Genomic DNA, 13,800 nt, shown 5'->3' with positions numbered 1-13,800 from the left:
AATGGACTTAGGAATTTTAAAATTGTCATACCATTTTTTTTTGTTATGGATTCTAAATTTCTGAACCATCAACTATAAATTATAAACCATACGATGAATTCTTTATATAGCAGGCTCTATGACTCAGAGTCCTATCAGTACTGTGAAAAATTGATCATTCAGAAATATTGATAAATCAATTATATAGAATCATATAAAGCAACCAATTTTTACACATTAAAATATATTTTACTATAATTGAACTGGCACCTTGAAGACTAATAGTGCATACTTTAGTTTAAAAAATTGTAATAATCTTACCAACTACCATAAGGGTAAATTCAAAGCCTTTTTTCACAGATTTCCGATGAACCTGGTTTGGAAGGTTTGCAAATCCAACATAACCAGGGGTTTCTGGATTTGTAAACTTTTCAGCAGGCTGTTGCTGAAAAGAAATAGAATACTAAATTAAAATAAAATTGTATAATTATTTGAGAAATTATTGCGGAAATTGGTGAAGTTACAGATTTCTTTATATCCACTAAATTTAAAGTGATTTGCTATTATTTGAAAAACACAGTTCAATAAATTGGTTTAAAATTAGTTATTAATAACAAGCTATGAGAAGAAATCTCATGTTCCATTTATTTCTGAAAATAAAATATACTATGAATCATGTCCCACAAAACATTTTGTTTATGTATAACAGCAACATGATTGTAGATACTGATTAACTTGGTAAAAAATAGATTTGTCTTGAGATTTCTGAAATGAGTCTCAAAATGAGATATATCTTTTTTTATTACACAATATAAATAAACAAATTAAGTATTAAATACAGGGATAAAAATGCTGAATTTATTTATCAAAGTAAAATGAGCTCCTAAAATTAATAATCTGGCGTAACTGCTTCACAATGCAGATCCAATGTAAAAAATAGTTTAATTGGAACTATATCAAAATTATCACACAAAAAAAATGGGGAAGAAAGCATTTGTTTTCTCATTTTTATCTGCTAACAATCATCTCCCTAAAGAATTCAACTATTATTAAATATTTTCATTAGCGTAATACCAATCACATTATTTTTATACACTTATCACTTGCAAAGCTAATTAATTTTAAAAAATTGTTTTCCTTAAACTAGAAGATTTTCCTTTATTGCATGAGCAAATACATTTCTTTTATTGCCAGCCTACAAAATTAGTGTAGGCTGTAACAATATAAAATAAATACATACATGAACATGAGTAGCCACAAGATGAGAAATTAGTTTTCCAATATATTTTCTTGCATAAATATTAATTAAAATATAGAAATCTACATGTGTTCATACTAATACAATTCAAATGCTCTAAAATAATGAAATTATAAGAGTATCAACTACAATTTTTGTACACGATATATGTAGAAATCAACAAATACTCATTAACAAAGGCACTCCTTACCTTAGACATGTTTATATAGATTCACTCAAACTGTAAAAAACAATATTTTATTTTGTTAGAATAGATCCCATTGTACATCTTACAACCAATTTATATTTGTACAGCAATCATACATGCATACTCATCTGAAAGTAAGTCATAGTGAATTCAAAGGGATTCATTTGTTTATACACATGTAAAATATACAAGTCAGATTATTCCAGCCCATCACTCTCTTGAATACAGAGGGGGGAACCTGGTTTTAAATCTGTGAGCAGAACTACAGAAGCTGTGAACTGAGGCTAGGAACCTTTCTATATCCCCACCAAACCTAGAATTAACTTACTGAAATTTGCAGTAAGTCCAGGAAAATTGAAGCAGGAGAAATAATGCTTCAGGTGGCATTATTTCTGGAAAAAAAAGTAAAGCCTAGTAGGAATTGTGTTAGATTTTCTTTTTTTAATGAATGGTATAAATTGTATTTATTTCTCTGTAAAAATTAGGAAATTGTGTTTTATTTTAGACTTGGAGCATACCTCAAGATCTGCATGAGGATATTAGGATATTTACTTTAAAATCCTAATGAAATCCTTGTCTCATTTCTTTTTTCTTTTTGGAGCAGTAATGAGCTATTTGTAATAGAACTGTGACATCTTGTGATCTGCTGGTAGCATTACATTTTCTTTTGTAATTTTTTTTTTTAAAGTCAAGCTACAGATCTTTTCTGAACAACTCTGTACTTGAACACCTTCCCTACTGAATGTCTGCAAGTCTGCATTTTGAATATTTAAAGAGTAAATTTTTTTTTCTTGTTTTACATAAAGTTTCATTTTATCTTGTGAGACTGATCTATCTCCCAAGAAAGAGAAGAATGCTCTAGTGACATGATCAGGAAGCTGCATTATTTTTCTTCCTCTTTTTTTTTACATTTAATCACCGGAAAGGCAGCATAGGGAGCCCTATGTCTCTCACAATGAAGGCTAGGTGAAGAATGCCAGGTGAGGCACCTCATGATGGTAGCAGTAACTTCCAAACTACTATCCCAAAGCAGGGGGTAGGGCCAGGATGTGACAACCAAGAAGGCTTTGAATGTAAGAAGAGTAAATAGTAAAGAACATGTATCTGTTGCATGATTGTCAAGATAAGAAAAAGAGGAAGGATGCAATAGAGCTGAATGAAGGTGGTCTGATCTCATGCAGCTGAGCTAATGAAGACAGCACAGAAGTTAAGATATAAGTTTAATTATAAATGAAAGGACTAAACCATATGTTAGAGAAGTATGTATTGGTGTTGTCTGGGTTGTTTTGGGTGCATATTAATGCAGGAATCCACTGGTGATATTTGCATGGTATGTTCCAGCGAATTATAATGGAAGAACCAGAAGTGAATGTTTATTTTACATTATACAGGGGAAACAATTATTCTGTTAAGTGACAAAAATGGATGTGGGGCAGGGAGAATGAGATTAAAGAGTACAAAAAAAATGATTGGGCCGTTCAGTGATCAAAGAGTAAATGAGAATTGTTACTATTTGGTATTATGCTCACATAGAGCATAAATCTATTCAGGTGTACATACAACAAAGAAATTAATACACACACACACACACATATATATACACATGATTGATTTGATTTTTTATGATGAAAAATTAAGTGAATTAGTGAAATAATAAGGGTGATTAGATTTTCTGACGAGACCATTTCTTGTAGGGTCCAGAGCAGATCTTGAGAAAAAATGGACATGGAAGAAAAGTGAAAAGAGAGTGCAAACAGAACTACAACAAAAGGAAGTATTAAGTACTATATTAAAAACTAGAAGAAAGATTAATCACCTAGTGGAATGAACCGAAAAAAGATACAATGAAAGATTATTTGGTACCTGTTTGGAGCAGAATAAATTACTGTATGTTGCAAAGTGTTACAGAAACATATGGATAACTCCATATGTTTGATATTGATGGGAAGTATTAAAGATAATGTTGGGTGTAATGATGAAGGATCTAGATGTGAAAAACACATATGATTGCTAGAAAAAAACCAGAATGAATAAAATATAGTGCATAATGTATATATATAGAGAAAAGGCTAATTTCAAGGAATGGAGTCAAAGAGAGAAAAACGGGATTACAAAAGGCATAGCAAAGACAGAGCAATTTTGATAGAATTAGAACCTAAATGTTACAATGAAAGCTAGATTTTCTGATACAGAATAACATGATAGCTATATAGGTACAATTTTTGAAATCTTAATAATATTACATGTTGATTCTTTAAACTGAAAAACACACAGAGAACAAAAAGCAAAAAGGATGGCAGTAATCAAATTTTCAAATCAAAAATCAAAATAATCAAAATTTCAGTATATATCCTTAAATGGCAAATCTACCATTACTAATTGTTCAAAACAAAAGTACTTAATATAAAAATAATTGAGGGAGTAAAATTAAGATATGAAGCTTTGTGAAAATCGGTTTGAATACAGTCAGTCTTTCCAGATTTCTTTACAAAGAGAGAGAGAGAAGGAGAAACAGCATCATCTGACAAAGTGTTCCTATATAACAGAATGGACAAAGGCAGTCTTTGAGGAGTGATTTTCTTCCTTAAAAAGTCTGGAATACAGGAAACAACATAGTCCAGTGCCGGATATAGAAACTATAACCTACTAGAGATATTTTTTCTGAAGTGCCAGGGCACTGAGTACAGAAATAGTAAATGGAGAACAGAGAAAATTGTGACACAGTGTTAATATTATTGCAGGGGATAATTTTGTATTGTCTGTAGGAATGGTGTAATGTTTTTAAATGCTGGAAAAGAAAGATGCCCTAAGTTGGAAAATAAATATAATTAAGATTTCTGCCCATAGGAGTGACCTGGGCGAACATCAACATCTCCAATCTAGGAAAGAGAACCAGTATCTTTCCCTCCTCCAACAGGTAGGTTCCCAAACGTCTAGCCGGAAATGTCACTTATACCGGCAACTTCTGCTTCCTCTCCTCTCCACTCCAGTAGCATTTTAAAGTTTTTTACAGCCTTTGTCTCTTTCTCACGTTAACAGTCGAGGACTTCTAACAGTCTCTCCTGCACACGGGTGACTTTTAGATGTATGGAATCAAAATTATTTTCGCTCCTGCGGGAGACGACGACAACAATAGTTCAAAATCCGATTTATCAGAGTCTTTTCCATTTCTTTTTCAGATGGAGCGGGGGGGGGGTGTCCTCCAGTCAGGCACCCCAGAAATATTTTTTTAACATCCAGCCCTTGAACACACTTTGCTGGAGCCCAAGCTGGAGCAGGTTTGTTGTGGAGGAAAATATGTTCAAACTGTTCCCTTCCCCCCCGCGACTTTTTTTATTTTTTGAGAGGCGGGATCCGCTTCCGAATCGTGCCCCGAAGACCCCGGAGCGCACTGCTGACTCGCTAACCTCTTGGATTTGGTAAACGAAATAACGCCCGTTGCACCACGCCCTCCCCACCCGATTTTCCCCAGCCGTCCGCCACTTTTCCTCTATTGCACGCCCAAGCCACGGCGAGAACCAGAATATTTAGAGATAAGGGGGTGGGGGGCGGAGTGCAAACTAGGGAGTAGGAAGGGCATATCATCCCGCCCGAAACAAGGCTTTTGCTTAGAAAAACCAGGACCGGTCCCCGCTCCCCGTTCCTCTCCGAATAAAAAACTGCAGCCACCGTCACCCATCAGTCCCTGCAGGTTACCCAGTTCAGGAGAAGCCGCACCACAGGAGGCGCCTCACCTGGGAGTCGCCCCAAAGTCCTTCCTAAGTCTCAGCCGTCGCCGCAATCTCCGAACCCGCCCAAGCGTCTCACAGGGTCCCGCAACGCATGCGCATGCTGCCTCTCTTCACAAACGCATCTCCACTTAGTGCGCGAGGAAAAACCATTCCCCCTCCCACTGAAAAGCCTTCACAGCTTCGCACGCCACAAAAACGTCAAGGCTGCTGGTAACAAAAGCGCGTGCGCTATCTTCCTCCCAACACGTCGCCTCTTCCGGTTGCTATAGTGATAAAAGAGGGCAACGATGGAGGAGGAGCTTCCCCCTCTAATCTTAGCGGCTGACGGATAGCTTCTTTCCTTTACCAAGATGGCGGCAAGCCTTTCGTATTCGGCGTAGGAGTGTTGCGAGCCCATGTGAGGTAGGTTCGTATGCTTTTCACATTCTAAGCATAATAGAAGAAATAAACTAGTAAGAGGCTGATGGAAGAATTGTTATGTGGACGTGGCTTTTATAAAAGATCTCTTTGAGGTCAAATTAGTGAATAGGCCTTCAAGCGTGGGAACTCTTCGGTAATCCTCAATTGTAACTCTATGGTATCTTTAACTTCAATTGGCTTCTGAGGGACACGTGATGTTTCTCGCGGTATTCTCATCCTGCACCGTAGGGAGGTTTAGGGAAATGTATTAGCGGCAATTCGTGGAAGATACGAATCTTACCTATTTCGCCTTCGAATGTAATTCACCAAAAGGTGTGGAAATGACAAAAAAAATTGACCTTGCCTTTAACAGACGTATAGAAACAAATCTACTTGTAGCATTTTCTGATATATGATGCTCAGATGCAAAGGAAGAAAGGCCGGATACCTTTAAGGTTACATAAAAGAAAGCACTGTAGCTTTTTGAACTTCTGCATACCACCTAGCAAAATACAGTTTTTGCAAATACTATTTGGTCATTTGTTATGGTAATTTTACAGTATTTTTTTTTTCTGATTGCCCTACCGTTGGAATCTCCTAAAGTGGAGACTTTAACACTTGTTTGTACTATTTTCTAGATATGTGTACCTCTTTGTTAAAAGGATCATCTTAGTTTTTGCTCTGTTGAAATTAATGACAAAATTTAGTGTTCTGGTACTAATGTTCCTATTAGAATGAGCCAATTTATTATTTTCCAAGATTGTTTAAAGGCTTACAGAATTGGTGCAGTCTGAACCTCTGGAGGGATGCTGTTTCAAACGGCAGGTGCTGTGACAGAGAAGGTGCACTTCCTAAGTCCCATCAGATGACATTGCTTAATGGATGGGACACAAAGCTCTGTTCTGTCCGGTCTTATGGGGTGGATAGAAATTATGGAACAGAGGCAGCCTCTCAGGCTCTGTACCATTATAGATGATAATCAAGACCTTGAATTGCACTGGAAGTTCACTGTTAACCAGTGCAGTTCAAATAGCAAAGGAGTTCCAAGACAGAGATGCACTTATAATTGCATTCTGGACCAGCTGTAGTTTTTGAGTGGTCTTCAAGGAGAACTCCATGCAGAATATATTGTAATAATCCACATCTGAGGTCAGGGACCATGAGAAGGGATTCCTGGTCTAGGAAAGGGTGACATTGGCACGCCATGAATCTGTGCAAAGGCCTTCCTGGCCATAGCTATCAACTGCTCTTTGAACAGGAGCTGTGAGTCCAAGAGGACCCTCAAATTACACATCAGTTCTATATGGGAAAGTGTCACCCCATTCAGAATCAAAGATGGAGAATCACCAGCATTGGAAGAATAATGTATCTATAGCTTGTCTCAGTCTTGTCTGGTTGAGTTTAAAACCCTTCCTCCTTATCAAGATCTGCTAGCCTACAGGCAGACCAGGTCAAAAAACTGACTCCACAGGAAGGCTGTAACTATATTGACAAATAGTAACAGAATCTTGCACTTCTGCTTGTATTTTACCTTCCCTCCCTTTTATACCCCACTGAGTCAGAGAGAAGCCAACCTGAGCCTTTCCTAGAGTGTAACAAAATACTTATTGCCTTGTTTCTGTAATGGCTTCCGAATATTCACTTCAAAGCTGTTTCCATGGTTCTCCACACCACCTCCCACATTAGCTTCAGTTCCCCCTCCCATGTACACAGAAAACTCTGAGACAGTCATGGAAACAAATGCCTCCCTTCCTCCATTAGCAGATCCCCAAGATCACTGCAATGCAGAGTCAGAAGGGGTGGCCCCTTCCCCCTCTTCTTCCTGCTGTTGTCTAGGTCGAATCTCTCCATCTCATTGTGGCAGCTGTCTCATCCTATCCAAGAAGTCCTGCAGCCCAGAGGTAGGTGGGCTGCACCTTTGTCTATTTGTTGAAGCCCATTATAGCGGTCAACATGAAGTCCTCTTCATCCTGGGACCCATAGTCAGCCCTGGCAGTTCATTGGGATGGAGTTTTCCTGGATACCGTACATGAAGCTGGTGTATTAGATGGGGGGGCATGAATGTCTGTTGCATTTTCCCATGACCTCTCTGATTCTGGAAAGCCCTTCCAGTGCATCAGGTATTCCAGCAGTTTCTCCTTGTACCTTGAATCTGGAATACCTGCCACTTTGTACTCTTCCTCCCCATCCAAGAGAATGGGGAAAGGTGGAACTGACTTTGAACATAAGATGCAGGGGGTTCTTCCTGGACAAGTAGTGATCTATAGAAGATAGGATGAATCTTCATCAATGCAGAGAAGTGCAGGCAAGAGGCCGTTGGTTAATTTGTTGCAGAACTGGGAAGGGGCTGATAAACTTTGAGGCCAGCTTCTTGGAGTCCTGTGCAGAAGATAAAAACTTAGCTAAAAGTCACACCAAATCTCCCATTGCAATTTCCAGGCCCTCTTGGCTGTGTGCATCTGCTGATCGCTTGTGGGCAGCTTTTGCCAACTCTAGTTGTTCTCTTAAGAGAGGTTCAGCTGCCTGCCTCTCCTGTAGGAAGTCCAAGGCATGAGACACTGCTGAAACAAGAGTCCTGATGGGTAAAATGCAGTCTATCATGTTTTAATTGTTTCAACAGATATGAAAAGCTCCAAACGGAAAACTTGGCTTATGAGCAACAAAAAGATAGATGAAACTGGGTGCTGGAAAGCAAATCTAGCTCTACACATTTATTTCAATGCTGTTCAAAACAATATGCAAAATATTAAAAGTAATATATAACACTAGTGTGAACATATTTCAATTTTAACCCCCCAGTTTTAAGCTGGAAACAGTTGTTTTGTATTCAAAATCGGCTGTTTTAATCATTTTGACAAGGTTTTAAGCTTAAACTAGTGCCAGCCTCAGAAATGGTCCAAACAGCCATTGAGAAGGCTTTAGTCCTGCTTTGCTGCCTTATAGTGGCAAGGGGAATGATCCTGAGAAAGATAAGTGAAGCAAGCTGGGAGTGTATGCCAAGAGTATATCCTCCCAGCAGGGTCACCCAAGGTAATGAAGGTAATCCCAGCTGTCCAGCTAAAGCAAGCAGGCATCTATATTGGGCAGGAGCAATATAGGAAAATGCTGGAGGTAGATATTCACTTTAGTGATATCAGCAAAGGCATCATTTCATACTGGACAGAAGAAGTCACTGGTAAACCACTTCTGTACTTTACATAAGAAAACCACATGGATAGGCAATATAAAGTGACTGACAATATAGAACTGGATAATGGGTCCCTCAGGTCAGATAGCACTCAACATGCTACTAGGAGGAGCTAAGGAGCTTTTGGTATCCCAATGTTATTTATGATGTAGTTAGATTAAAGCTTTGAGACAGCTAGTTGGTGATGTTGTCATTGCAGGAAAAGAAAATCCAAAGCTGCAAAGACAGAATTGCAGTGGGAATGCGGAACATAAGAAGCATGAATTTGAGAATGGTCAACACAGTGAAAGTAAAATGAAGCATCTACACATTGACATCTTAGGCATCAGTGAATTGAAGTGGGCTGGAAATGGATGCTTTCAATCAGATCATAATGTTACCACTCAGAACACAAAAATCAAAGAAGGAAGAATGTTGGTCAAGTTATGCTGCATCTTCTGATGCAGGAGAAAAGGAGGTTGATGAGTTTTATGGTCAAGTTCAATCTGAAATTGACATAATGTGCAAGCAGGATGTGCTGCTTGTGGTTGGAGACTGGAATACCAAAGTTAGAAATATTGAGAAGGAAAATGTAATTGGATGTATGACTTAGGAAACCAAAATGAAGGAGGAGGATGAATGACTTAAAACTCAGTTGTAACAGCAAAGACATGCCTAGGGACTGAGTGTGGAACAGATCATGAACTGCTCATGTGCAAATTATAAGTTTCCACAACATGATCTTGAGCACATACCCACTGTTTTCAAGGAGCAAATAAGGATTTGCTTTGACATCCTGGGCCTCCTTGATAAGGAGGCTGATGAATGTGAAATGAAATTAAAGAAGCTGTTAAGGATAAATGTGAAAAGAGACTGCCAGAGACAAAAAAAAGAAAGTAGACTGGATGTCAGAACAAATGGTAGAAATTGCCAAGAAGAGAAGAGAAACCAAAGCCAAGAATGACAAAGATCTCAGGACAGAATTTCAGAGAACTATTAAAAGAGACAAGAAGCAGTATTACAGCAACATCTTTAAAGGCACTGAAGATGGAAGCAGACAAAAATGAGATCTCAGAACTCAGAAGAAGGTTCGAACCTTGAATTGGTGTGCTAAAGATTGCCAATGAACAGATAGTAATTGATTCAAAGAAGATCAAAGTATACTGAAATTCTGTACAGTAGAGATGTCAATATTCAAAACAGCTTAGAAGATATTCCTTACTTACAAGAAACTGTAGTACTAGAAGTTGAAATTAAATCAGTATTCTGGTTATTACCAAATCAAAAGGCTACAGGAATTGATGGAATATCTATAGAAGAAGCAAAGGTTCTTCTGTAAAGGTTCTAACCAAACCATGCCAGCAAATCTGGAGAATGACAGAGAGGCCAACAGATTGGGAGAGGCCAGTCTAAATACCAATATCAAAGAAAGGAGACTTAACTGTGCAAACTATTGTACAGTATTCTTAGTTTCACAGGTTAGCAAAATTATGTTTAAGATCAACCAACGCAGATTAGAGCCCATCATGGAAAGGGAAATGCTGGATGTTCAGACTGGCTTTAGAAAAGGCCGAGGAACATGAGACATTACCTATGCATGCTAGATAACTGAGAAAGCAAACAAATAACAAAAAGAAGTCAATGTGTACTTCATTGATTAGAGAAAGGTCTTCAATTGTATTGACCATGTCCAGCTGTGAAATGTGCTTAGGAAAATGGGAATCCCAGAATGTCTCATACAAAATCTATACACAGATCAAGAAGCTGCAGTCCAGATAGTACATGGCAAAATAGAATAGCTCTAGGTCAGAAAAAATAAGGGTAGCTCTGAGTATAGGCTGTATACTTTGTCCTTATTTATTCAACCTATATATAAAATATATATTGAGGGAAGTTGGATTGGAAGAAAATAAGTGTGGCTTTAACATTAAAGGAAGAAACATAGTAATCTGCACTGTGCCGATGACACTACTCTAATAGCTGAAAATGCAAATGACCTGCAAGCTGATGAAAGTCAAGAAGCACATTGAAAATCAAAAAGCACCAGGCTAGAAACTGAGACACTGTGAGTTGTAGTCCTGCCTTGGGCACAAAGCCAGCTGGGTGATCTTTGGCCAGTCACTATCTCAGCCCTAGGAAGAAGGCAATGGCAAACCACGTCCAAAAGTCTTGCCAAGAAAACTGCAAGAACTAATCCAGGCAGTTGCCAGGAGTCAAGGCTGACTCAAAGGCACCAAAACAAGACAAAAGATTAAATTTAAAGAAGACCAAACTAATTGCAACAGGTACAGCAACCAGCCTTAGAACCGACAATGAAGATATTGGTGGATTGCTTCTGCTTTTTAGGACTGACTATCAACAGTAAAGGAACCAGCAGTCAAGAAATAGGCCACAGACTAGCATTTGGCAGAGTAGCAATGAAGGCTTTGGAAAAGATATTCAGATGCTATGATGTGACTGTGCCTACAAAGATCTGAATTGTGCAGCCAATTCTGTGACGCTCTATGGAGGTGAAAGTTGGACTTTCAAGAAACCAGATAGAAAGAGGATTGATGCTTTTGAACTTTGGTGTTGAAGAAGACTCCTCAGAAAACCACGGATAGCAAAGAAAGTGAACAAATGGATCATTGAACAAATCAACCTGGATTGTGCCTCACTCGAAGCACAAACAACCAGATCCAAATTATCCTACCTCAGACAGGTGGAAGGAAAGAGAAGAGGACAACCAGAAGCAAGATGGATAGACTCAGTTACAGCAGCGATAAGTGCACTGTTGGAAGAGATGAAGGACCAGGTTAGGGGCAGATCATCATGGAGAAAATCTATCTATATGGTCGCTAAGAGTTGACAATAACTTGATGGCATGTAATCAGATTAAATCAAATTTTGGTTTTTAAAATTCTTATCTCTTTCTTTTTGAGGATCTTTATTCAACCCCAACTTTCATAGTCTTCCCTTTCTTCTCAGTCCATTCATTCTTCATACATTTGTTTTGTGATTCAGTCTTCATTGTCTCTCAAAATACTTCTTTTGTTCTGGTTATTTATTTTTTGTATCCAGACAATATTCATTTATCACCCATTTATTTTTATTGTTTTATTATAAAAAAAAAAGAAAAAGAAAAGAAAAAATAGGAAACAACAAAATAATTTTACATATAAGAAATATTCTGCCTATTTTTAAACATATTACGTATTAAACCTGGACCATAAGAAATAATAACCTGTTAGTCTTTCCATTACATTATATTGATAGACAACTCATAAACAAAAAGCAAACACACATCAGTGACCCAAGACGGTAAGTATGGCATCTCATGGTCTGAGAGCAATCTTTTTTGCTGTAACTTGTGTTCAACGAATTCATAAATCTTAGTGTAATAATTATTTCCAGAGTTTTGTCATAGAATTCAAAAGTTCACTTATGTCTTCTGTGACAATGAATGCATTGTTGAGGTCAGGATCTCATATACAGGTGGCTGAATTGTGAAATTTATTTAACTAATCTGCCATTTTGCAGTTTTAGGTGATTCAAATCTTTCTTGCTATAGTTTAAAATTTTTATTGGCAATAAAGTTGATATTTATTGATCTAACATAATAAAAACCCCTTTGCCTCATGACTTAGAAAGAAAAAGATTCATCTACAATTTCCAAACTGGGATTATCCCAAATGTAAATTTGTCAGATGATGAAGGGCAGAATTATAGTTCTGTCCCAACATATTCCAAATGTGTTTTGCAGCCTTTAACGCAGCAAATACAGTAGAACCAGGGCTAAAAGTAGAGCCATGACCTTACCAAAATGTCAAAGGAATCATATAATTGTTTTCTAATTGTGCCTGTAATTTTATTTAGTAGTATTTCATAGGGATACAAAAACATAGACTTTTTGTCTACCAGCAATTGCATTACTTAAAATTTGTCAATATATACCTCCCCCCCCTGCACTTTTAGTAAATGTTCTACCAAGGTAGATAAATATCTCTGTTTGCTGTATGTTTTTTGCCATTTATATATCACTTGCACTTGTTCACTTTATTCCCTGTGAAATACATCCACTTCATTCTTTAATACAGTAATTTTCAGATATATACTCCTGATTGCATCATTCAGGTTCTCAGCCAACAGTTTGATATCATTTGCATGCAAAAGCATGTACAGCTTCAGTGTCCCTAACCAATACACCTCTAACTTCACCATACACATTCCATCGACATTTATCCATAAATATTTTAAACAATCAAAGGGGCTTCACACATTCTTGTTCCCTGTTCAAAGAACAATCATTTGTTATCCACTTCATTTATTTTCACACGTGCTTTATTTCCATTATATACAGTATTGCTGTAATCACATTCAGCAACCAATCTTCTACTTCATAGTCACACAAAGCATTGCATAATTCAAGCCTGTTCACTTTATCATACACTTTGTCTAAAATCCACAATGTAAAGTAAACTTTCTTTCCCACATTCATACATTTCTGAATTACCTGGTGAAAAGGAAAATTCTGGCTTGCACACCTTGTACAGGATGTAAAGCCATATTGCACTTTTTTGCAGTAATTATTTTCTTATATGCATTTTCTAATTCACAAATTAATTTACTTCATTATTCCTTGAAGTGTCTTTTTCCTTTCTTGGCATTATTAGTAAAACTCCATATACCTTTGTGATACTTTGTAATGTAATTATTTTCATTCTGTTCCATGCAACTTTCATATTATCCTTCCTTTCATCCATTTTCCATATATTCTGCGGGGTGATTAATCCTTTTAATACTTTTTCTTACAAAACTTATACTTGTGCTTCCTGCACTCATTCTATTGTTAGTTATTTTCACTTCTATGTCAACTTTTTCTTAAGATTCACTCTTGACATTACCCAATAATTCTCTGTCCCACATTCAGAACCTGTTGTCACCCAAGTATCCTTCATTAATCCTCTCAAACTTTCATCATAAATGAGTTCTGCTTTCATATTCATTCCTTTTATATGCATGCACAAGAATAGACTTGTTTAATCCACATATTCAAAACAGGCCTTTTTCTAAGCAGATACGGACCAGAAAGTCTAATTCT

General features: G+C 37.2%; 2 protein-coding genes across 3 annotated transcripts in view; one reads left to right on the top strand and one right to left on the bottom strand.

The window, feature by feature from the left end:
• Positions 1-5,297, bottom strand: part of SEPTIN2 (septin 2) — a 32,159-nt gene extending 26,862 nt beyond the window's left edge. For both annotated transcript variants that reach the window (XR_015794505.1, XM_007431810.4), the window contains exons 1-3: positions 5,159-5,297; positions 1,428-1,457; positions 301-424 (exon numbers count right to left, since the gene is read on the bottom strand). Coding sequence is in view for 1 of the 2 variants with exons in the window: in XM_007431810.4 (XP_007431872.1) it covers positions 301-424; positions 1,428-1,436 (133 nt within the window). In the remaining variant the exon portion in view is untranslated. The remainder of the gene's footprint in view (positions 1-300; positions 425-1,427; positions 1,458-5,158) is intronic.
• Positions 5,298-5,423: 126 nt separating this feature from the next.
• The window catches only part of HDLBP (high density lipoprotein binding protein), an 85,311-nt gene continuing 76,934 nt past the window's right edge, over positions 5,424-13,800 (top strand). The window contains exon 1 of the mRNA XM_088132658.1: positions 5,424-5,557. The gene's annotated coding sequence lies outside the window, so the exon portion shown is untranslated. The remainder of the gene's footprint in view (positions 5,558-13,800) is intronic.

Source organism: Python bivittatus, unplaced genomic scaffold (assembly GCF_059951505.1).
Source record: "Python bivittatus isolate LINGU-HERP-01145 unplaced genomic scaffold, Pbiv_v1 ctg000980_np1212, whole genome shotgun sequence".
NCBI lineage: Eukaryota > Metazoa > Chordata > Lepidosauria > Squamata > Pythonidae > Python > Python bivittatus.
Note: the sequence above shows the minus strand (reverse complement) of the source record. Positions and strands in the feature narration are given on the sequence as shown.